Raw genomic sequence first — 22,974 nt, forward strand, 5'->3', positions numbered from 1 at the left:
TGGACTGAGAGCGATAGTCATAGATATCACATAGTTGAGAGTCTCGGATTGGTCATAATGTGGAAGCTATATCGCTAATATGTACATTCATCGAATATAAACGTAAGGCATGGTTTTGAGATGGAGATGTGTCGGAGCAGCCATAAGGCTGAAGATGCAACGCTGAAATGCAAAAAAGGCGAAGCAGAGAGATTATCTCAACCAGCTGGAACAATGTATATACCAGAGGGACATCAGCACCAGGCGGTCACAACTATAGGCAATACCAATACCGTCCAACAGAACTTCTTGATCTCCCTTCAAGGGAGCTGGGAATATAACGTTGCGCAAGACAAAACTGCGCACTACACAACTTTTTGGGGTATAATCTGCAGGTCATTGGCGGTGATGCCCGCTTTTTCGGATGAGGAAGTCGAAAAGGTTGCTTAACCTGTGTCGGCGCTTCCCTTTTGTGGGACGTAAAGACTCCAATTTGTCGTCGGCTGCTGTTTGACGATCTTCTTGCTTGGAACGATGTGTCGCTTTGGGCCGAATTGGGGACTCGAATTTCGTGTTTTCTCGGTCTGCCTTTCGTTGTTGTGACCAAGATCCGGAGACCAGGTCTGGTCTGACATTTTTAGGCTCGAACGACGCATCGTACGACTGGCGCGGACTGGCCATATTATGCCGATTCATTGAGGAGTTACGCCTGTTAGCCTTTTCGAGGAAGGCGGCGCCGGTGGAGTTGGAGCGTTTAGACAAGCTGCCATACTGAGTCGAGCGGTCCGTTGCTGGAGGCTGAGAGGCTGCGGCGGTCCAGGTCACTACCCGACGATTCGGGTCCGCTGACGTCTGTTTATCTGTGTCATCTTCACTTTCTTGAACTGGAGTCGAGACATTATTCGAAATGCTTGCAGACCGTCCAGTCCTTCCAGTAACCGCGATGTCGTTGTAGCGAAAATTATGAGACCATCCCTCCCGGAAAGCAACCCAAATGCTAGTGATGGTGATCAATAGACGAAGCTTTTCATCGGTCTCCATCACTTGCTGGTCCAATGGAAGATCCATCTCCGACGCATCGCTAATGACAGATAAAGCAGTAGAGGTAGGCGAAGACGGGGCGGTGCTTGGTAGTGAGTACCTGTCATATATCTCAAGGTGGTTACGAGCCATCGATGCAATAACTGGATGTCGACGAGTAGTAGGATCGATAACGCTGAATGTGAAGCGACGAGTATCTTCCGGTGGAATTGAGCCTGGGGGAGCCGACATGCGGCGCTTCTTCGGTCCACGCCGTACCCATCGCAGAATCATGAGACCCGAGTCCGTATTTGCAGCAAATTCGTACGACCCATTCGGTAAAGGAGTGGCTTCCCATACTGTCCCAGAATTGAGGCAGATCTCTGCCTTTCCCTTGGACAAGGCGTCCTCCTTACACGGCTGGCAAATCGTTGCCACAACCTCACGGTGGTCTCCATTCTCCTCGTCCGAGCTTAGATTCCTATCCGCTCCTTCTCCCACCGTCGGCTGATATAGATCGCTAGTCGTGACAATTAAATCATTTGGCCCCAGTCCTCGCTTGCCGCGCAGAGCTGCGGGGACTTTTCGGGCCAGTCTTGGCATGAACAGGGTCGACGGTAAGACATCGAAAACAGGCACTGGACGCGACGTAGATGACACTTGTTGAAGCTGCAGCAGGAGCTTCGGCCTGAGCTTCAGCCGCTTGTGGCGCGCATTCGTCGCCGGGTGGGCTAGCTGATAGATGGTTTTCGGCCGCGGAGATGACTGCTTAGGGTGTTTGTGCTGGCTGTACTGGCGAACTGGTGAAGGTCCTGCGGTAGAGTACCGATCTTCATCGCTCGACGATCTAGGCTCGATGGCAGTGATTGGCATTGATCGCCGTTGCTCAAAGCGAGGTCGTCCTGTCTCTGCAGTTTTCTCTCCGCTGAAGCGACTTCCCAATCCCCATGAAGGTAAATTGCTGAAGGAAAACGGGCGAGGCGAGGAGACACGAGAAGGCATGGAGTGCTGTGTTTCCGTTTGGGGGCTAGCGAGCTCGCTGTTGTGAGCGGCAGCGGCATCAGCTGTCAAGCCGAGGTTGAAGAGCATTATCCACAGAGATCAACCTTGACAGACAAGCAAAGAGCGCATCGACAGCGAGCTAGCCACGTTTTTATAAGGTGTGGTGCAGTCTTGTTTCACAGTGGCGCTTGCGAACTATACATAAGGCTGATGTCGATCCCACTTAGATGTATGGAGAAGAGAAAAGAAATCGGCTGATGAAGCAGACAGGCACACTTAATAAGGTGACCACAGCGAAGCTGACAGAAAAATACATTCAAACTTGGACTGACTCTGAGAGATCCACGTCCCAGCTCCAGTCAGCACTAGGATGGCCTCAGCTGTGTCACGTCAGACCAACAGGGGCGCAGAAGCGGGTGGGGGAATAAGCACCGCGAAATGGATTGATATGATAGATGAAAAGGAAACAAAGGTAGATCAATTCGAAGATCAGAGATCGTAGTCAAGACTCAAGAGTCAAACGTAAGGGAGAGGAAAGAGCGGAAGGGCGGGCGCCTCTTTAGTTATATTCAGGGATGGAGCGAGTGTGCCCACAGGCTTGGATGGAACTGAAAAGGCAGCACTTTTTAGTCTGGCCCTGGGGTCCACGGGTATCTTAAGGTTCTAAGTTCTAACAATCTCTTCATGTCAGATGGGCGGTCTGGTAGCTGGTCCACAGTGGTCGTCGGGGGTCGGAGCTTGCTTGAAATGTAGACCGAGAGGGGATCAAGACCTGGAACAAAAGCAAGCACAAGCAATAATAATATGGATTCTCTGCAAACTTGCTAGCAAGCAGAGCTATGATCTTGGTGCGTCACCCTAAAAGCAGTTCTTTTTGATGTGATCTGAACACCAGCTGCGCCAACAAATGATATTCACTTTCCGCCCCCCAGGGCCAGGCTTAGTTGCCGATCCTCTGCTTGATCAGTTATTAATTAATCGGCCTTTGAGACGCCACCTCATCGTTCTCTCGTCTCCATCCCCAAGGCGCCCTTCAGCTCTGCCTTTCTGCAGCTGAAATCTGCCTAAGCATAAAAGCATCCTTTGCCAGCGCACCTGGAATCCCGGATCCTTCCTTAGTTCGTTTCGCGAAGAGGCGCTGTTTCGCAAGGCCAGTCAGTCTGACACGAGGCCAAGCTGAAATTGCGAAATTAGTTGCAATTCCCACTGCGTTCGGAGGGCGGACTCGGAATCCCCGACCGTCCGATGCGCTGCATAACTTCATAACTTTATTGCTTATGTCCGGCCCCGGTTTAAAGTCCGTCACACTCACCACACGATACGGAGTAGTATCAGAATCTCTTGATTCTCTTGATGCTGCCACCAGATTAGTAGTTGATTCTGAGCAGTTCTGTGATGCTCCTACAGTGGCGACAACACCATGCGTGTATTTGTCTCCAAGCAATTGCCAGTTCATAGCATCGTCCTACAATTCCCGCAACCTCTACTTAGAATTTCAGTTGATGTACTTCACTCAATGGATCGAACCTGCGGCCGAGACCGGGTCATCTGCAATATATCGGATGGCCGGATCATGCTGCTCGGGCATGTACAGCGTCTAGCGCCAAAGCTACGGAGTATCTTGGTATAGAGGCTTGATCTACCACTCACCAATCAAGCAGGAGTATCGATTTCCGGAAGAACTGGATCCTACGTTTGTCTCGTCCAATGTGACTGATCTTGCAACCTTCCGAGGTACGGAACACGGTCAATATCCGAGGTAGAGGACTTTCCGCGGTAGGTGGTGCGCAGTTATGGGGTAAGTGAGGAGCATCCTTGGTTCCATCTCGTAGGGCTGAACTTGAAGAGTCATCCATCCGGCGCGCCGGGCTCACGAGATCCACGGTCTTCTACGGAGTACCGTGACTACCGTCATCATCGGTGGCAACAACTGCTTCGTCTGTCAACACACCCAGATTCGTTGTACACCTCCTCGGAGTACGTCCTAGGATAGACTTAATCACCCGCTGACTCCAACCTCACTCGATACTCCGTGTCCCGAGCTTGAATACTGGGAGGCTGGGAGCATCTAGGTCATGCTTTTTATGAGGAAGTTTTATGTAAGCGGCATATTCCGTAGCTATGCGTTCCGTTCGATCGGTCTTGGCAATCCGCCGACTCGGGAGTCGGCCAAAACTCCACCCTCCACCAATAACCCAACCTCCTTTAGGGATTCCATTATTAATCGCCCCGATCACTATTGTCCGAAGCTTCGAGTGTTCTGGGAAGTCCTGTGACTCCGAGTCCGAAGCGCGCCACGCGGTGTCGACGGCAACACCATGAGCACAGCTTCCGCGGCCTCCAAGCCAACAGCTTCTCGGCTGCCGTGCCTCTTTGATCCGAGCCAACCGGTCAAAGCCCTATCAGTCGCCTTCTGGCTTTGGAAAGCTATACTATTTGTTGCTATAGTCAGCTGCCCGGGGCTTGGCTATGATACCTCCTCAAGCCTCCTTCCGCTGCTGGACAACGGCTCGGCCGAAGCCTTATCATCGCCGAGCAAGCATGTGTCCCTACCGATCCCGCTCAAGTTCGCTCGGTGGGACTCGATCTACTTTGTTCACATAGGGCAGACTGGGTATGTCTTTGAACAGGAATGGGCATTTAGTTATGCGTACGGTTATCTAGTCAGGTCCCTGTCTTCTTGTATGTATGCACCTCTCCTTCGGTCTCGATACATCGTTTCTAACCATATGGCAGTCGTTCCCCCCTCGTATGATTCAGGGGGAGCAGCTGAATTTGCAGTCGCCGGCGTTGCGCTGTCACATGTGGCCCATTATCTCTCTGTCTTAGTCCTGTACCGACTCTCTATCAATGTCTTTGGTAATGACACCGAAAGAAAGAGGCTCCTTTGTTTCCTCTCCGCGGCGCTGCATATCATTTGTCCTGCCGGGGCATTTCTCTCTGCGCCGTATATGGAATCTCTCTTCTCATTCCTCAACTTCACCGGGTTCTACATCTACTCATCCTCCTGTATTGACCTCCTCAAGGAAAAGCAGTCTTTGAGCCATGTAAAGCTGCTCATAACCGGATGCCTCTTTGCGGTAGCTACTGCCATACGCAGCAATGGCATTCTCAGTGGAATCCTCCTAGCATATGATGCTTTCGCACAAACGTACAAAATCATCACTCGGCGTTCATTTGGGGCGATCGTTCGCTTGGGTTTTCTTGTCCTGAGCGGCAGCACTGTTGCCCTAGGCCTTATGATTCCTCAGTACTTTGCGTATATCGCGTACTGCATGAATGAGGGTGTTTCTCGGCCCTGGTGTCAGTCATTTATCCCCAGTATTTATGGCTGGGTCCAGGCTCATTATTGGTATGTGCTGAGAATCTTTTGTGTACTCGACCGCAAGTTAACTCGCGATCAGGGGCGTGGGATTCCTCCGGTACTGGACAGTGTCCAATCTCCCTCTTTTTCTACTCGCCTCGCCTATGCTGCTTATTCTTTTTCTGTCCTGCTTCTGGGGCTTGGGTGCACCCGTACCCTTGTCATTCAAGACACCTATCAAAGCCCGTATTGCTATACCGTCTGGCCCCGCGGCTACATTACTTACGCAGCTTGCTATAGTTCAACTCATTCTTGCAACAATGGCACTAACTAGTTACCACGTCCAAATCATCAACAGGATTTCGTCTGGCTACCCGTTGTGGTATTGGTACATTGCCTGGCAGGCTTTGGGAACTTCGGATCGCTCCTCGTTCAGGATCAAATATTCTAGCCAGTTCATGGTGATTGTGCAGGCTATGGTGATGTATGGACTTATCCAGGGTGTTCTTTTTGGCTCTTTCCTACCTCCGGCCTAAGGCAATCTCAAGTCCTATGGAAAGCTCTCTGTTCATCTATGACTTTGCTTTATACCCATACGCGCTAAGGATTTTTCTTATACTTCTGATATCGGACCAGATCCTGGCTGTCGCGACGTTCCCGGTACGGAGTATTTTAGGCTGCTGCGCAAAAGCTCGGCAAAACTGATTACTGCAAATGGTCTTTTGGTGACTTAAGCGACTCCCGCGCATGGCTACCATATCCCCGGGACCGTTGGGATTAAAATCCAAAGCACGCTCAAACAATTTGAACCACTAGAACCCCGTCTCAGATATTGTCCGCTATCGCATAGTTTGAGATTATGAGCGATCAACCAGGATTCAACGTGCACTAGTCCTAGTCCATCTTCGACCTCAACTTGCTGGTCATCCCTTGCGTCTGTTCTCTGTAATGAAGGTGGCAACCTTGGAAGGGTGGATGATGCTTCAAATGCGTCCAGCTAGGAGGGGGTGGCGAATGAATTATTTGGAGCACACCGAATATTCTTGTCAAATGGCCCTTGCCTCAAAGAACAAAGAAGCTTATTGTGGTAGCACAGATAGCTTGTAAATACCTCACTTCGTATTTCCTGACACAGAGGAGAGTCGCCCACCGCGAGAATCGAACTTGTAAGCTGGAGATGCCCCAGTCGGACTGGTGGGGCGCAGTGTCAGATTACGGTAGGCTGCGAGCTCTGCTAGCGTCATCAGCAGCAGCCTAAGCCGAGACCTGGCTATCCTCAACTGTCGTGCGTTACTCCAGCTTCTTCTATCATCAACCTCCCAGCTGCAATTACCTGAACAAGCTGGAGCTTTCTTTGTCCATATTCTACTTTGCCGGGACACTTTACTGTCTATACCCTGTATACGTTTAGTATACGTTGCTATATTGAGGTTACAATCCGATCGCTCTGCTAGACCAGGCCTATTGGAGTTCGCCAATGCGAATAGAGGGTCTACAGCAGGATACTGTCGGCCATCGGTTTCTATATGCTAGTATCTGGATGCGAGCTTTATGAGTTAATGTATAGCGCTGTCCGCTACACCGCGTTTATTGGAACCCATGTAGCTGACATCACTCTGTTATGATAGAGCTTTCCCGCACCGCCCGAACTCCTAACTCCTACGCCCACCGCAATCATCCCAGGAGCTGCACGATTATGGATAACTCCAACCTTAAAGCGATCCTGACGCCGGACAATTTCCACAATGGGCATATGATTTCACGAGCCACCTCTCCGGGAGGTGAACCTGACGGTGTCAACGGAGACGGCGAGCCCAAAGCACGAGTTCGACCTCGCACATACCCATACTTCAAATACCTACCATACCAGCTCGAGGACGAAGCCCAGAGAGCGCAATACTTCCGGGATATATTGACACAGCTCTATATTGCGGTGGAATCGGGCGATTTTAGTCCTGGTGCGGTGCACTGGACACGTGAGCTGAGAGCATGGCTGGCGCTCAAGTTTGACCCGACTCGCAGTGAGCGGATCAAGCTTGTCAAGCTGTACTATGAGCTCTCTTTAGCTCCGGGGATCGATCCCAACGTCGCCGAGCGTTTTTCGAGCATGTTCATGCTTCTCACCAAGTGAGTGGACTCTTCCATCCGCGGATAATAAACGCATGCCCATGCTGACATAGTCCCAGGCGCAAGCATTACCTGAGGCCGATCAAGGACCTTACTTTGGACTGGAAGCCTTTGTACAGAGAAATGAAAGCCTTCGTCCTGCCTACAGAATCTGGCCTCGTACACTCATCGAACCTTAAGCGGAACATCAAGACGTTGACCAAGCTATGCGCATTCATTCAGCTCTACATTGATCCTTGCGAGCTACCAGCCATGTTGGAAGAGTTTCTCCCGCATTACAGCACCTCCTTCTCGGAGGGCGCGTTTGTTGTAGTCGGACTGATCAATCTGCTCGCTCCTACAACTCCACCACCGGAGTCCAGGGAGGATTTGCTACCACAGCACTATATGCCGACATATTTCCATCTTTGGTCCTTGGTTAGTCGGTCAAAGACCTTTGATCAGACGTTCCTTGACTTCCTGTCGCGAATGGCGCGAGATTCATTGCCTGCTGGCCATATCCCTTTCTCCGAGTATGGAATCTTCACCAAGGAGCAGTCGTCCCTCATCTTCACTGCAACTTTGAGACTCCTAGAGATTCCGGTTGGACAGTCCACGTCTCCTTACAGTGCTCTTGTTGACATATCCTCTGGGTTGGGAATCATGCTTGATCGAGACTCCCGGAAGCATCCCGTAGCGCATCACATAGCCAGGTGGATCGTCATGTCTCTTTCGCCGGCATGCCTTGACAAGGAAGATTCGATCTTGACTCAGCTCGAAGGCCTCATACAAGCCGTGGAGACATTTTTCCATCCGTCAAACTCCGGTAGCTGGACCAAGAGCCTAGCCCAGTTGGTATATTACCTCACGGATTTCTTTGTAATGCGATGGAACAGAGAGCAGAGCGGCGAGATGGAGATTCCAAAGGAGCGACGACTGACAGAGCCTCTGAGGCGTCGCTTCGTACTGTGCATTCGCGACGTCATTTTCATGGGCATCTATTCCAAGAGCGCTACTGCGATGAGCTTCTCCTTGTCGACCCTGCAGGGCCTGGCGTTCTTGGAGCCGCATCTCATCCTTCCAGGCGCTCTGCAGCGGATCTATCCATCCCTCCAAGGTTTGGTGGAGGTTCACCGTACCACTTCGTCACTTCGGGCTCTCCAAATCCTTGCGCGGATTATCGCAAGGACCAAGGGCTACCGTTGTCACCTCACTACCTTACTTGGAATGGCTCTACCTGGAATTGATGCAAATGATCTTGAAAAGTCACTTCACACGTTGACGTTCATCCAAGCTGCGTGCTATAACATACCCATGGCGGACTTGACAAAGGGAAGAGACGAGGTCAACTGTGATATGCTCGCGATGCAATGGGTTCCGGGGGAAATGGAACGGATGGAACAAGAGGGTGTTGAAGTGCAGCTGAACTATGACACCGAGCTCAACGACGAAACTGAAGAGATGATCCTTCGTTCTTCCACGTGCGGCTTTGGAGACTTCATTATCTCATTCCTAGGCCGAGTCTTCACACTTTTGGAGAACCTTCCTGACGTCTCGAGGGTGCGCAATGGATCGCCCGAGGAGAACATTGTGAACACTCTTCCTGCGACCTTCATGCCTCTGCTTTCCTCGCTGTCTCCTGAGCTATACGAGATCGCTTTGACTAAGGTTGTTGACTTTGTGTCTAACCATGTCATTCACCAAGCTCGCGATGCAATGGCCTTCATCTGTAACGCTGTTTGTAAAGTCAATCCTGAACAGGCTTTGAAGCGTTTCATACCCGTGTTAACACAGGCGATTCGGACTGAGATTGATGACAATGGTGCAGGCTCGACTCGTACGACTGGTACTGATGTGCTTCCTCGTGACCGAGGCCTAGTATGGAATGTTAGTATGCTCAGTATGTGTGTCGTGCATGTTGGAGATGCTGTCCTAGCACACAAAAAAGAGCTGTTTGACATTGCCGTCTACATGCAGCAGAAGTGCCGGGGTATTCCAACTGTCCACGTCTCAAACTTCATACACCACCTCCTCCTCAATCTGACCGGTACATACACCTCAGATTACTCACTGTACGAACCTGAAGATGTCGCGAAGGGCATCCAGCCTGAGCATTGGAGCTATCGGCCTGACCCGCAAAATTTGACCGTAAAATGGCACGTTCCGAAGCGCCAGGAAATTGAGTTTGCTGCCGAGCTTTTCCATAATCAGGCCGAGTCTGCTCTCAAACAGCTAGCGGCTTTGACTGATGAAGGTTCCAACGTTAGACGAGATGGAATCGGCAAGGAATGGTCTGATGAAGTAATTCGGAACTTGGTCCTTTTGCGTCTCATTATCTCAGGTGTTTCTGTACTCTTTGACGCCAAAGCTGCATCCAACACAAAGCATAGTGAGGCCAATGGGGTGTCGCATCAGACGGAGGACGTGGAAATGACTGACGGCGTCGATGGAGCAGGTCCAGATAATGAAGAGGCCGATTCTTCACTAGACAGTTCGGAAGAGAACACCGTGCGAGAAACATACCTCTACCCAACTGGATATTCTCTGGAAGAAAATGACCCCATTTACGTTACCATTCATGATATCCGAGAGAGGGCTGGCTGGACTCTCCACAAAGTGCATAGATACCTGACTGAGAAGCAGGAAGACGATGTTCCTTGCTTTAGTGCTCTGTACTCTGCCTACAAATGCTGGTTCGTTGATGTTGGTATCGAGAGGTCCGCCCATGTACTCGACAGAGTAACTCGCCTTCTCCTTGCCGACATCCACCCTTACAAGATGAGCGGTATCCGCAAGGATTACCCGCGTCCGCTGCTTATTCGACGAGCCAATATGTACCATCTGCAGCGCTTGAGGCACAATGCCGCCCCTCGATGCCGGTCACGATTGGATGAAATCCTGCTCCTGGATATTGCAGAGTCCTGCGTATCTGCATACACCGAGACCCGTCGCAACGCACAGACTGCCGGAGAGTCGGCCCTCAAGGTTGTCTGGGGTGCCCGTCTCCTTGTTATTCCACCACTTCTCAAGACGCTTCAGAATGGCATCAAGGAGAATGACTACGCACGAATCAAGGGCTCACTTTTCTCGTTGTTGCTAAGCAGTGTAGCCAAGACCGTTGGTCGTCATTGGAAGTACGCCCCCACCTTGGTCAGAGCTTTCATCGACGCGAGTGCGGTCGATAGGCCATCTGTACAGCGGATATGCTCGAGCGTGGTTTATCAAATCATGGATTACGGACGTCCCATGGATAGATTGGCCATTTTGGACAAAGACCTCGTGGAGTCCATTGCTCCAGCTACACACAGTGTCGATGACCAAATCTTGCAAAAGCGCAAATCCCTCAACAACAAACGGGTCCTTATTGAGAAGAAAAAGGCTGCTTTGGCTGAGGAGCTTGTGGATCTAGCCCGCGCATCCCACTGGAAGGTTGCCAGTCGAGTAGCGACTATTGTTATCTCCATGGGACTTCGATTCGATTACATCGCGAGTGAGCGTCTTGTGGAGCTTGTCACTATGGGCTCTATCGATGACCACCCCGGCTTGCGTGGTATGTACTCACAGGGGTTAACGGCGCTGTTTACCATGGTCGATGTCCGAGCAATTTGCAATCACGAGTACAAGAGCTATATCCTGGGTAATCAAAACTTCCCGGCGAAGATCAAGGTTGCCACTAAGAGACACGAAAAGGGTTGGACTGAGGAATTCCTGGCCAGCTTTGCCAACCCTGAGACGGAGTATTACATTGACCACGATTTCCCCGGTTGGCTTGTATGGAGTGATCACATGCCCGGGTACAAGCCCAATGTTGAGCGAGATATTGAGTATGATGAGGTGGAATGGAAGATACGTTCTCATATGGGCAAGCTGTTCAACAGAGCATGGTTCAAACAGTTCTTTATGTACTTGAAGCAAGAGCCACGGGATCCATCAGCCGACAAATTCCGCATGTCGTGTGCAATGTTGCTCCTCTATGTGTTTGAGTTGATGCTTCGCGATGGTCTCACAGCCGCTACTTTTGAAGATGTCAAGGAGGAGATTGAAGCCGTTTACGAGGACGGAAGTGATAAGCATCAACATCGGGCTACTGCAGAAATTCTCGGCGCGCTGGTCAGCTCTGTTACAGACACTAGCTTGGAGAAGCGAACGCTGGTCTGGGAGTATGCTTTCCCGATTGTGCAGAAGATCTTTATTGAAGGGCTAACGCCGGAAAACTCTGGGTACTGGACGACTTTCCTTCATATGATCCTTCAGTGCCGCGATCCGCGACGAGTTTGGCCGTTGGTCGACTGGTTGGCAAGCTTCCGTCTAGACATGGGATCGAATGCAGCATTCAAGGAGAGCTCTAAGATTAACCTGCTTCACCAATCGATCATTGATGCAGGCTGGCACTTCCGGCTCGAAAAGCCGATTGTCAAGGACTACCTTGCTCACCTTGACCACCCTTACAAGGGAGTGCGTGAGGCTATGGGTCAGACTCTTGCGACAATCTTCCGCACGCGATACCATGAGTCTTACCCCGACGTCAAGAGTCTGCTCACAGATCAAGAATCTTCTTCGTCGGTCGGTTCTTATCCGTACTCGCCCGACACGGATTTCACCCAGATGATCAACGATATATTCACGCGAATTGAGCAGTGGCGTCAGGAGAGAACACCTGGCCAGCAGACGCCTTCTTCCTACACGTCAGGAAGTAAGACCGTTCTCCTCTGGCTTGATTCTACTTTGTCCTCTCATGAGTGCACGCAGCTTGCCCCCTTCTTTGCGGACGTGTTTACCGGACAACTGCTGCATATGATGGACGTCAAGGAAGACCCAGAACTTCAGTCGCTCGCATACCACGTTTTCCGCCACCTCCCTAACGTTCCGTATCCCGCTGAAGAGAACTCGGATTTCATCAAGACACTTATCCGCATTGGGCAGACATCGCCTTCATGGCACCAGCGGTTACGTATCATGATCAACATTCAGATCATTTACTTCCGGCGCCTCTTCCTTCTCTCTCCCTCTGACCGTGATAAGCTCTTCGAGTGTGTAGCGAGCATGCTGGAGGACCCGCAGCATGAAGTCAGAGCTGGGGCATCGGCTACGCTATCGGGCATGGTCCGTTGTTCGCCAGAGTTCCTCCGCAAAGCGATCGTCGACCGTTTCAAGAAGCGATTCACGAAAGTACTAGTCGAGAACCCTCTTCCCAAACGACCAAAGATGCTCCGCACTCCCAGTGGCTTGTCTTCGCCGGCTTCCTCGGGAACCGGTACTCCAACACCCGAACACACCCGTCTTATCATCTCGAGACACGGTGCCGTTCTGGGTCTCGGAGCACTTATCCAGGCCTTCCCTTACAGCAGTCCGCCACCGACCTGGATACCCGAAGCACTGACGACGCTGAGTGTTCGTGCGGCCAACGATCCTGGCATTGTTGGATCGAGCGTCAAGACAATCATTAGCGAGTTCAAGAAGACGAGACAAGATACGTGGCACATCGATGCGAAGGTGAGTCAGCTTCTCTGATCAATACAAGTATTTGCGACTAACCTCATCTCAGGCATTTACTCCGGATCAGTTAGAAGATCTCTCTGGTGTTCTGTGGAAGAGCTATTTTGCTTAGAGCGCGAAGAGCAGAACAAAATTGCAGGACGAGAACATACATTCCTGATAGGCCCGTTTGGGTGTGTGTTTACTAAGTCGTTGAGGTGGACGGCAGTTGATAGGGTCTACACTTGTCCGGTTTGGGATTGCTGTAGGCTCTACCTTTTGCACTTTGCCATCTAATCGTTCTTAGTGTACATGGTAGCAGGATTCTTATTCATATGATTAACCATAGACTCCCTGTATTCGTTCAGGAACTGAGAGATAAAACGATCGTCACGTACATGAGATTGCTATCATAAACAGATACGTAGACCAACTCTATACACCAAAAGAACATTACTCAGAGACGCCTAGTGCCCAAACAACCAATACCAGCAGTAACATAAACCAGTTGCCTTATAGCATAGACCCCGAATTGCTCTTCAAATCCCCTTCACAACCCCAGCATCCGGAATCCTCTTATCAGGCTCATAAACCCCCCTCTCCCTAATACAGCACCCACACTCCGCCGTACAATGCCCATAAAGCGGCACGGTCGTCCATCTCCCCTTCCCATCCTCAAGCAAATGCTCAATGTACTTGGTAACAGGCCTCTCGCAGCATCCACAGCCCCGCGCACAACATCCCCCGCGCTCAGCGCACAATCGGCGCCCATGGAACCACTGCGCGCGCCGGCCAGTACCAGGCTCGAGGTTCTTGCTGTCGATTTCGAAGGCGGCTGTTGTGTTGCCTGGCGGTATGGTTGCTAGGTGCGCCTTGATAACTTGTTGGATTTTAATGAAGGTGTTTAGGAGCGTGGCTTTTTCGGGGACTGTCAGGCGGGTGTCTTCGCGTGGTTCTTTCTTCGAGCCTTGGACGGTGGCGTTGACATCATTGTCGCTGGCGGTGGTGGTGCTTTTGCTTTCCAGCCTGCTGATTCTCTGTAGGATTGCGAGGCCGCGACTCTCGAGTTCAAGATGCTCGCTTATCCACTCGTGCTGGGCGGTTATGCATGGGTACTCCAGGTCGCTCCAGTGGGTGTCCTTGGTGCTCAGACGGTGGGCTTTTCTGCGGAGTTGTTTGAAACGTTCGTTTGCGAGGAACGCGGTTAGAGTAGCCTTTAGTCTGGTAAGAGTTGTAGGCATTTGGCGTTGGTTTGGGTCGGGTTGTGGTGGAGGTAGAGCGGTAGGTGAATCCCATCTCGACTGTATTGGCAGTCGCGATGGGAGAGAGTAAGACTTGCAAGCTCAATATCTCACACCGACAAACATAAGCCTACTAAGCTTGTGACTACTAATTGACTCACCGTTACACTACCGCTTGCATGGGGATCATATTTCGACGACCGCTCCTGGCTTGCCCGGCGGCGTGGATGTGTGGTTTGCGAAGGCTTGGGGCTGTGTATTTATAGAGACCGGTGTTCCGGGCCAATTATATTTCTTTGTCTTGAGGAGCACAGTTCAATTGTTTGGAAAAGCTAAATAGGGAGAATCGAATGCTCCAAGGATAATAGGCGGGTGTGATTAGGAAAGGGCTTGATTCCTGCTTCAAGACAATTGCCGTTGGGGATCATAGTATCTTAGTAGTTAGCAAAGATACTTTGATTAATTCTCACTCATGTAAGATATGCGCTTCTTCAGTCCCAGGCTGATCATACATGAGCATTAGGTAGCCTCATTTGGTTGATGGCAGTGCCCAGAATAACTCCTACTGGACCAGGCATAGGTGTTGACCACGATAATCACTTTCCTTCAATACCGTCTTTGAAATGACATAGAGAACATATGGGTTTTATTCTAGATTCAAGATAACCCACACCAGGCACTGGAACCAGGAGGAAACAAGAACGCGGTCATCGATATAGGGCTACTCTATGCAGTTATATATGCAGCTATTTATGTAAAGTATGCGGCTGCTTACTAAAAGGGCGGCAATCACATGACCGTCAATCAGCCACGCGGCTCCCGCTCACAGCCCGAGAACATCACGTCAATCCTTAGGGAGTCAAGCTTGGGAATACAGGCGATTCCCACCTTCTATCCTGCCGGTTTCTATCGTTACCTTTTATCCGAATATTACCCTCTGAACTCAGCGCAGCCGCGCGTCTTCCTGGTTGCTGTGGTGCAGGAAACTCCGCTGCTGTAGGCAGACAGTCACTTCACCATGGCTCCGAAGGACACCTTCTTCCGCTCGTCGGATATGAGCTTGACGCAGCTCTATATCGCGAATGAGATCGGTCGTGAGGTTGTTAGCGCCCTTGGTGAGCTTGGGCAGGTGCAGTTTCGGGATGTAAGTGCTCTCCGCAGTTTGCTTGTTGGATGAGGCCGGGCCGGGTGCTGACTGGTTTCTTTTTCTTGAATAGCTCAACCCCGAGACGAATGCATTCCAGAAGACATTTACGAAGGAGATCCGTCGGTTGGACAATGTTGAACGGCAGCTCCGTATGTTTCCCAATCGTTGCGGTTGTTCGATCCGGTCGATGGGGTGGCTAATGATGGTTTCGGAGGACAGGTTACTTCCATGCCCAGATGGACAAGGCTGGGATTCAGATGAGGCCGTCATCTGAGTTCTCCGATACCTTGGCTGCTCCGTTGGCCTCAGAGATCGATGAGCTTGCCGAACGCAGCGAGAGCTTGGAGCAGCGGATCGCCTCTCTGAATGATAGCTACGAGACATTGAAGAAGCGCGAGGTCGAGCTGACCGAATGGCGTTGGGTCTTGAGAGAGGCCGGAGGTTTCTTCGACCGTGCTCACACCCATACCGAAGAAATTCGTCAGTCCTTCGACAACGATGAGGCGCCTCTTCTCCGTGACGTCGAGCAGCAGAACCACCGCGGTCAGAACGGCGACGCACAGGGCCAGCAGTCTTTCCTCGAGATGAACATCGGGTTTGTCTCTGGTGTCATCCCTCGCGACCGGATCGGCGCCTTTGAGCGGATTCTGTGGAGGACGCTGCGTGGTAACCTTTACATGAACCAGTCCGAGATTCCGGACCCGATCGTCGACCCGACTACAAATGAGGAGACACAGAAGATGGTTTTCGTCATCTTCGCTCATGGAAAGAACATTATTGCCAAGATCAGAAAGATCTCCGAGTCTCTCGGAGCTTCGCTCTACGGCGTCGACGAGAACAGTGAGCTGCGTCGGGACCAGATCCACGAGGTTAACACGAGGTTGAGCGATGTCAACAATGTGCTCCGGAACACGAAGAACACCCTCGACGCGGAGCTTTCTCAAATCGCCCGCTCGCTGGCCGCTTGGATGATCATTGTCAAGAAAGAGAAGGCTGTTTACGACACTCTTAACAAGTGCTCGTACGATCAAGCTCGAAAGACTCTGATTGCGGAGGCTTGGTGTCCTACAAACTCTCTGGCATTGATCAAGTCGACCTTGCAGGACGTCAATGACCGTGCTGGTCTCAGCGTGCCTACGATCGTCAACCAAATCCGCACCAACAAGACCCCTCCTACGTATGTCCGAACCAACAAGTTCACCGAGGCCTTCCAGACTATCGTCGATGCGTACGGTATCTCGAGGTACTCGGAAGTCAATCCTGGTCTGTATACTGTGGTTACCTTCCCCTTCCTGTTCGCCGTCATGTTTGGTGACTTCGGTCACGGTTTCCTCATGGCTATGGCTGCTGCTGCCATGATCTTCTGGGAAAGACAGTTGTCGAAGACGAAGCTCGACGAACTGACGTACATGGCTTTCTATGGTCGTTACATCATGCTTATGATGGGTATCTTCTCCATGTACACCGGTCTCATCTACAACGATATCTTCTCCAAGTCGTTCACCGTCTTCGCGAGTTCCTGGAAGTGGCCTGACAATATCGAAGAAGGCCATTCTTATGAGGCGTCTTTGAAGGGCAGCTACCGTTTCCCCTTCGGTTTGGATTGGAACTGGCATGAGGCTGAGAACAGTCTGTTGTTCACTAACTCGTTGAAGATGAAGATGAGTATTGTCCTTGGTTGGGCACACATGACCTATGCCCTTATCCTGCAGTATGTCAACGCTCGCCATTTCAAGTCCAAGGTCGACATTATCGGAAACTTCATTCCTGGCATCATCTTCTTCCAGTCGATCTTTGGTTACCTTGTTATCACAATCATCTACAAGTGGTGCGTGGATTGGCCGGCTAGGAACCAGTCGCCCCCTGGCCTCCTCAACATGCTCATCTTCATGTTCCTGTCTCCCGGATCAGTGGAGGAAGAACTCTACTCTGGACAGGCCACCGTCCAAGTTTGTCTCCTGCTCCTTGCTGTCGTCCAGGTTCCCATCATGCTCTTCTTCAAGCCGTTCTACCTCCGCCGTGAGCACAACCGCGCCCGCGCCCTCGGCTACCGCGGCCTTGGCGAACACTCCCGCGTCAGCGCCGTCGACGAGGATGGTGACCTTGACGGCCCCCGCGCAAGCACAACCAGCGACGGTGAAGGCGTTGCCATGATCGCCCAGGACCTCGAAGAAGAGCACGAAGAATTCGACTTCTCCGAAATCATGATCCACCAGGTCATCCACACAATCGAGTTTTGCCTTAACTGTATCTCCCACACAGCCTCCTACCTGCGTCTTTGGGCCCTCTCCCTCGCCCACCAACAGCTCTCCATTGTCCTCTGGGATATGACACTTGGCACCGCATTCGACCAAGAAGACCCCACCATCCGCACCATCATGATCGTCGTTACCTTCTACATGTGGTTCACGCTCACCATCGCCATCCTCTGTGTCATGGAGGGAACTAGTGCCATGTTGCACTCTCTCCGTCTGCACTGGGTTGAGGCCATGAGCAAGCACTTCATGGGCGAGGGTATTCCCTTTGTGCCGTTTAGCTTCAAGACCCTGCTGGATGAGGATCCTGTTGACTAGGTAGTTGCCTTCACCTTCTTTATATCTCCTTTCAGTCTCAAGACCGATGTATTGTATATTCCGAACCGAGATAGGTTGAATACTATAGATTGGAGGAATATTCTCCGTACAGAATTCCCTCTGGATTGACTTGGCAGTACTGGTATCGTCGTGTAGATATTTGTATATGTGCACTCGTCACCTTGCTGAATCGTTCAAGTAAACCTACTAGGCGACTCAGCGAAATGACTGGTATGACTTGCTTGGGTTATATACTGTCCCAGTAGTCCTGCATAATATATGCACTCTTGCGATGGATATATGAGTCGCATACATGACCAACCTCGTAGTGAAATATCTACTATGCTATATTATGTATAAAGAGAACCGACCTTGAATGAACGAGGTATCCTGCCCACATGAATACTATTATCTTCAAGCATGCTCACATCGTTGGTTGCATATATATATATTTATATAGTCTCTAGTGGTCACACGACTTTACTCCCAAGGCTGACCAACTGATCTTGCATATGAGTGAAGCCTAGACCAGTGGAAGTGGGATAGGAAGACACTTATAGAGACGAGTAATCTTTTGACTTACGGTACACATTCGTCTGGTTGAATTGTACGAGAGCTTCCGTTACTTCCGAACTCCCGTCTGCAGGCATTTTACTCCTAGAGTCTTCATGGGAGTACCAGAAGTGGACGGGTCACTACATAGCACTTCGGTGGGCTGGGCTGGGAATACTTCTACAGACTAACGAGATTTACAAGGTGTGCACGACGAGTTTGATGGAAAAATTGTATTGGCTGCCAGCACCTATTCTGATCGGGTATCAAGTCAAGTTGGACCTACAAAGACTAGAACATGTTAGTGATTGCTTTCTCACTAAACATGAAGAGAGATAAGTCAGAAGAGACAGTTTCAGTTTAGATGCCCTGTCACAGGCTGTGGTCATCAAGGTAGACATATGTTGACCGTCGTGATAAAATAAAGTAGATCATCATTGTATAGGGGACAGAGAGATGACAAGAAAAAGTCGGAACTCACAGTTTGAGAAGCAGTTGACAGGCTGCGGTGTCAGTCATCCTACTTTACTCCGAGTTATCAGTACTAGGACCGACAGAACTTCATGATGTAAACAGGATATGACGACGGTCAGACGTGACAATTATCGTCTTAGTCGGCAAGCCGACTTGGACATATGCTTGTCTTTGTTTTATGTCGATTCATCATGGAAGGAGGTTGAAGTGTTAAAAGCGAGTCAGGACATACAAATCTGAGATGGTCGACCTATAGTATACTTTGAGAACAGTTAGCAAAACTCTCTCAAAAAGAAATCATACGGCAAGAAAGAAAGATTCATGTCAGTTTTGCATGAATGGTAAAAAAAAAGATGTTGTCTGCATTGATAACTCAAATAAGACTCGTCATCTAGGAAATCATCATGTGAAGGCAGGAACTGGACGCAGGAGTGTTATTACCTTGTCGCTGTGAATCTACGATTTCGGCATACAGTCCCTTTCCAAACTGGCTTTGCTATTAGCTTCAAGCCACGACTGCGATGAACAGAGTGTATATTGCGAAGGTGATCTCAGTGGGCGAGGTTTTCTAGGCCTGCCGCAAAAATGGCTTATCCATCACGACCGGTCGTCTGTCGGACGCCGTCGGAGCCCAGTGCCGCTTCATCTTCGAAGGTGTGTCGAGTAAAGAAAAGTCAAGAGCTTACCATCTAGTGATGGACATCGAGGTACTTCCTACAAAGCCTTCGAAACGTCAGAACATGTCAAACAACTTCGTAACAGAGCAAACAAGGTAGATGAGATTGAAAGTCAGAAATAGCCATTTGTTGACTTCAGAAGCCGAGGGCCTCAGTCGGTAATTTCCAGCGTATAAAATACGAAGAGCATCATTCAAATCGGGAGTCGGGAGAGAGAAAGTAGTCACAACGTACCATTGGGATGTCATCTGTGAGCAAGTCGCATTCAACCAAGCTGGTTGCAGTGTTAGTCCTATCCTCGAGTTAGCATCCAGTAAACCAGTCGCTGGTGAAACAAGACGAGGTCTCTTCGCAAAGCATCAGACTGACGTGCAAAGAATTGAGTTTTCACGCCCCGTAGGGTCAAAGACTCTAGTTTGAAATGGTTCTAGGTATCATCATAAAAGGTAGGGGTGCGGGCAGGGAGAAAAAGTCGGAGGCGCTTACCATGCAACTGGGTGCTGATTGCAGGAATGGTTAGTGGATTATTGAATGATGATCACACTGCAATCGCAGCTCTTCGCACATAATGTTCCAGTCATCAAGGAACAAGAAGTCTGAATATCAGAACCTCGAGTGTTGACGAAGATAAAAGCTGAGAGCAGTCCGCGAAGTTTTTTAGCAGCTTCGGCCGCGCTAGTTTTACCGAGCCGCTAGCGTAGGGCTAGCCTCGTCCGGCTAGTGGTGCTCGCTTAGTCACTGACGGCGGATCATTAAAGGACCGGGCTACCTACGATAAGTGATAACCGCTACGTATCAGGCAGCATCAAAGCCATCTTTTGTATGAGCTAGACAAGTCGCACTTCTCAGTTATGGATAGACAAGCCCAGATTCTATCCTCAGAGCCATGGATTCAAGATTTATATCGCATGCTCAGAGGATAATTTCCAGCCCGATCGCATTCGCTGTTCACGCCAGGCCATTGAAGGATCGAAGCTTGATTATTTTTATCTCCGGACGCTCATAACAGCAAGTATGCCGAGGGGTTCCTACTATAAGTCCCCTTTATCGTGCATCCCAGCCGCGGGGACGCCGGGGACGAGTATAGTGAATCACCTGACGGGCTCATGTGCCTTAACAAGGGCCTCGACCAGGGCAGGATTGACATGAATCCAATTTGCAGGTCCGGTGACCCTGAAGCCCACTTTTCTCGATAATTCCTGCTGCTCTACGGAGTATTATTGAGCGCTATCATCATTACGTTATGTGGGTGCCCTGCGCTGGTACAGTTGGAACTGGTAACTGTAGATCAGTCGCGTCTTGAAAGTTGACCTTGAGGATTGAGCTTTGAGGACCTCCACGGACTCGCTGGAAATTCTCCCGAGAGAATTATTCCACCAGTCATCATCCTTGCTACATAGGTTCATTATCTCTGTAACGGATAGAGTAGACCGCGGGGAATCCCGGGGTCTCGGCTTGGGAGGCTGGCGGACTGAAGGAGTTAGCGCGGGGAGCAGCGGGTGTTTTCGTCATCGGGCCAGGTCCATTGTATGGCGTCAAGTCTCTCCACAGCCCGCCAGCTCTGACGTTCTGGCTCGTTCACTAACCGGCAAAAGATTGCTCCTGGCCATGGGATGCGCCTTTAAATGGCAATGCGCGCTTCCGCGGCGGACTTCATACGTCCGCGATAAACTACTTACTCCTGAAATTATTCTCCCTGCAGCAACCCCTCCTCCTCGATCTCCCGGTCATACCTCGTCTCCAGCCTTATAACTCCTCTTCTCTCCGCTGAACCGAGGTCTCCAAAACCATATTTCTCGACCACCCCGCGAATTGAACCTTTCTATCAGCTTACCCGTTTCAATCTACCATCATGGCTACGAACAGCGGCGCCGTCGGCAACGAAAACATCAACACTGACATCGTCACTCTCTCGAGATTCTTCACGGAAGAACAGAACAAGGTCCCTGAGGCCACAGGTGACTTCACGTGAGTATTCATTCCCTTTACCAGAACTTCCAGATCTGACAGAACCAGACTCCTCTGCCATGCCCTCCAATTCTCCTTCAAGTCCATCGCCTACTACATCCGTCGTGCCTCATTAATCAACCTCACCGGTCTCGCCGGTTCCTCAAACACAACCGGTGACGACCAAAAGAAGCTCGATGTCATTGGAAACGATATCTTCGTCGCTGCCATGCGCACCTCCGGCAAGTGCCGCATCCTCGTCTCTGAGGAGGAGGAAGAAGCCATCATCTTCGACGAACATCCCAACGCCCGCTACGCTGTGGTCTGCGACCCCATCGACGGCTCCTCCAACCTAGACGCTGGCGTCTCGGTCGGAACCATCTTCGGTATCTTTAAGCTCCCCGACAGCATTCTCGGTCCCAACAAGAAGGTCACAGCGGACGACGTTCTCCTCCCGGGTACCGAGATGGTTGCCTCTGGTTTCACAATGTACGGCGCCTCCGCGCAGCTCGTCATTACCATGAAGAACGGCGGCGTCAACGGCTTCACACTCGAAAACTCCCTGGGCGAGTTCATCCTCACCCACCCCAGCATGCAGATGCCTCCCACCCGCGCCATCTACTCTGTCAACGAGGGTAACAGCATGTACTGGGACGAGTGGTGCAACGCCTACTTCGACTCCCTCAAGCGCCCCGGCGAGGGCAAGAAGCCATACAGCGCGCGTTACATTGGTTCCATGGTTGCAGACGCTTACCGTACCCTGCTCTACGGCGGTGTTTTCGCGTACCCGGCGGACTCGAAGAGCCCCAAGGGCAAGCTGCGTATTCTGTACGAGTGCGCGCCCATGGCCATGATCTTCGAGAACGCCGGCGGCAAGGCCGTCAACTCGCGCATGGAGCGCCTTCTGTCCGTCCAGCCCGAGTCTATCCACGACAAGAGCGGTGTCTTCCTTGGCTCCAGGGACGAGGTCCAAAAGATCATCGATACCTTCAACAAGTACAAGAAATGAGCTGCCACGAATGGTGCGAACTGAATGTTCCGAAATACGATGCCTTTCGTAGCTGTTGGCGTCCGGTCGGAGTTTTCGTGTTGGGTCGGTCTGGTCTGGGAAATTGTGCTGGCTAGGTATTTTTATACACAAACATTTCTATGTTACTGAAAGAGAAAAAAATAATGAAAATTTGTCTAAAACTTATGTCTCACTGTAGCCCACGAGGTGTACGGGTTCGTAGACAGTTACAGGTTCATATTCTCCCCCTAAAGTATCTCATGAACCACGCAGCTTCAGCAGAATATTCTGGCCATCGTAAATAAGTCCCGATGGCCAGGTATGGACAATGAGATCTAAATTATGATATATTTTCGTTCTACAAGAGTATATACTGAAGGAATTTAGGCCCTGTAGCTTTATAGCACGTGAGCATAATCAAGGCCAGAACTTGCTGCATCCTGGAATTAGACTCGGCACTTGTCAACC

The 22,974-nt window shown here is 50.7% G+C and overlaps 6 protein-coding genes across 6 annotated transcripts; 4 read left to right on the forward strand and 2 right to left on the reverse strand.

The window, feature by feature from the left end:
* Positions 1-375: 375 nt before the first annotated feature.
* DSM5745_10949 (uncharacterized protein) lies at positions 376-2,088 on the reverse strand (the record flags this gene model as incomplete). The annotated part of the gene is made up of 1 exon (XM_026752965.1): positions 376-2,088. One exon carries the CDS (start codon positions 2,086-2,088, stop codon positions 376-378), a length of 1,713 nt encoding a protein of 570 aa, XP_026598603.1.
* A 2,231-nt stretch (positions 2,089-4,319) lies between these two features.
* On the forward strand, positions 4,320-5,841 carry DSM5745_10950 (DUF409 domain protein; the record flags this gene model as incomplete). The annotated part of the gene is made up of 3 exons (XM_026752966.1): positions 4,320-4,683; positions 4,738-5,353; positions 5,406-5,841. 3 exons carry the CDS (start codon positions 4,320-4,322, stop codon positions 5,839-5,841), a joined length of 1,416 nt encoding a protein of 471 aa, XP_026598604.1.
* A 1,160-nt stretch (positions 5,842-7,001) lies between these two features.
* DSM5745_10951 (proteasome activator BLM10) lies at positions 7,002-13,019 on the forward strand (the record flags this gene model as incomplete). The annotated part of the gene is made up of 3 exons (XM_026752967.1): positions 7,002-7,432; positions 7,492-12,904; positions 12,957-13,019. 3 exons carry the CDS (start codon positions 7,002-7,004, stop codon positions 13,017-13,019), a joined length of 5,907 nt encoding a protein of 1,968 aa, XP_026598605.1.
* A 406-nt stretch (positions 13,020-13,425) lies between these two features.
* DSM5745_10952 (uncharacterized protein) lies at positions 13,426-14,127 on the reverse strand (the record flags this gene model as incomplete). The annotated part of the gene is made up of 1 exon (XM_026752968.1): positions 13,426-14,127. One exon carries the CDS (start codon positions 14,125-14,127, stop codon positions 13,426-13,428), a length of 702 nt encoding a protein of 233 aa, XP_026598606.1.
* Positions 14,128-15,145: 1,018 nt separating this feature from the next.
* DSM5745_10953 (H(+)-transporting V0 sector ATPase subunit a) lies at positions 15,146-17,847 on the forward strand (the record flags this gene model as incomplete). The annotated part of the gene is made up of 3 exons (XM_026752969.1): positions 15,146-15,271; positions 15,345-15,423; positions 15,494-17,847. The coding sequence occupies 3 exons, from the start codon at positions 15,146-15,148 to the stop codon at positions 17,845-17,847; spliced, it is 2,559 nt and encodes an 852-aa protein (XP_026598607.1).
* Positions 17,848-21,402: 3,555 nt separating this feature from the next.
* On the forward strand, positions 21,403-22,506 carry fbp1 (fructose 1,6-bisphosphate 1-phosphatase; the record flags this gene model as incomplete). The annotated part of the gene is made up of 2 exons (XM_026752970.1): positions 21,403-21,518; positions 21,567-22,506. The coding sequence occupies 2 exons, from the start codon at positions 21,403-21,405 to the stop codon at positions 22,504-22,506; spliced, it is 1,056 nt and encodes a 351-aa protein (XP_026598608.1).
* Between the last annotated feature and the right edge of the window lie 468 nt (positions 22,507-22,974).

The sequence above is a fragment of the Aspergillus mulundensis genome (assembly GCF_003369625.1).
Source record: "Aspergillus mulundensis strain DSM 5745 chromosome Unknown scaffold_17, whole genome shotgun sequence".
NCBI lineage: Eukaryota > Fungi > Ascomycota > Eurotiomycetes > Eurotiales > Aspergillaceae > Aspergillus > Aspergillus mulundensis.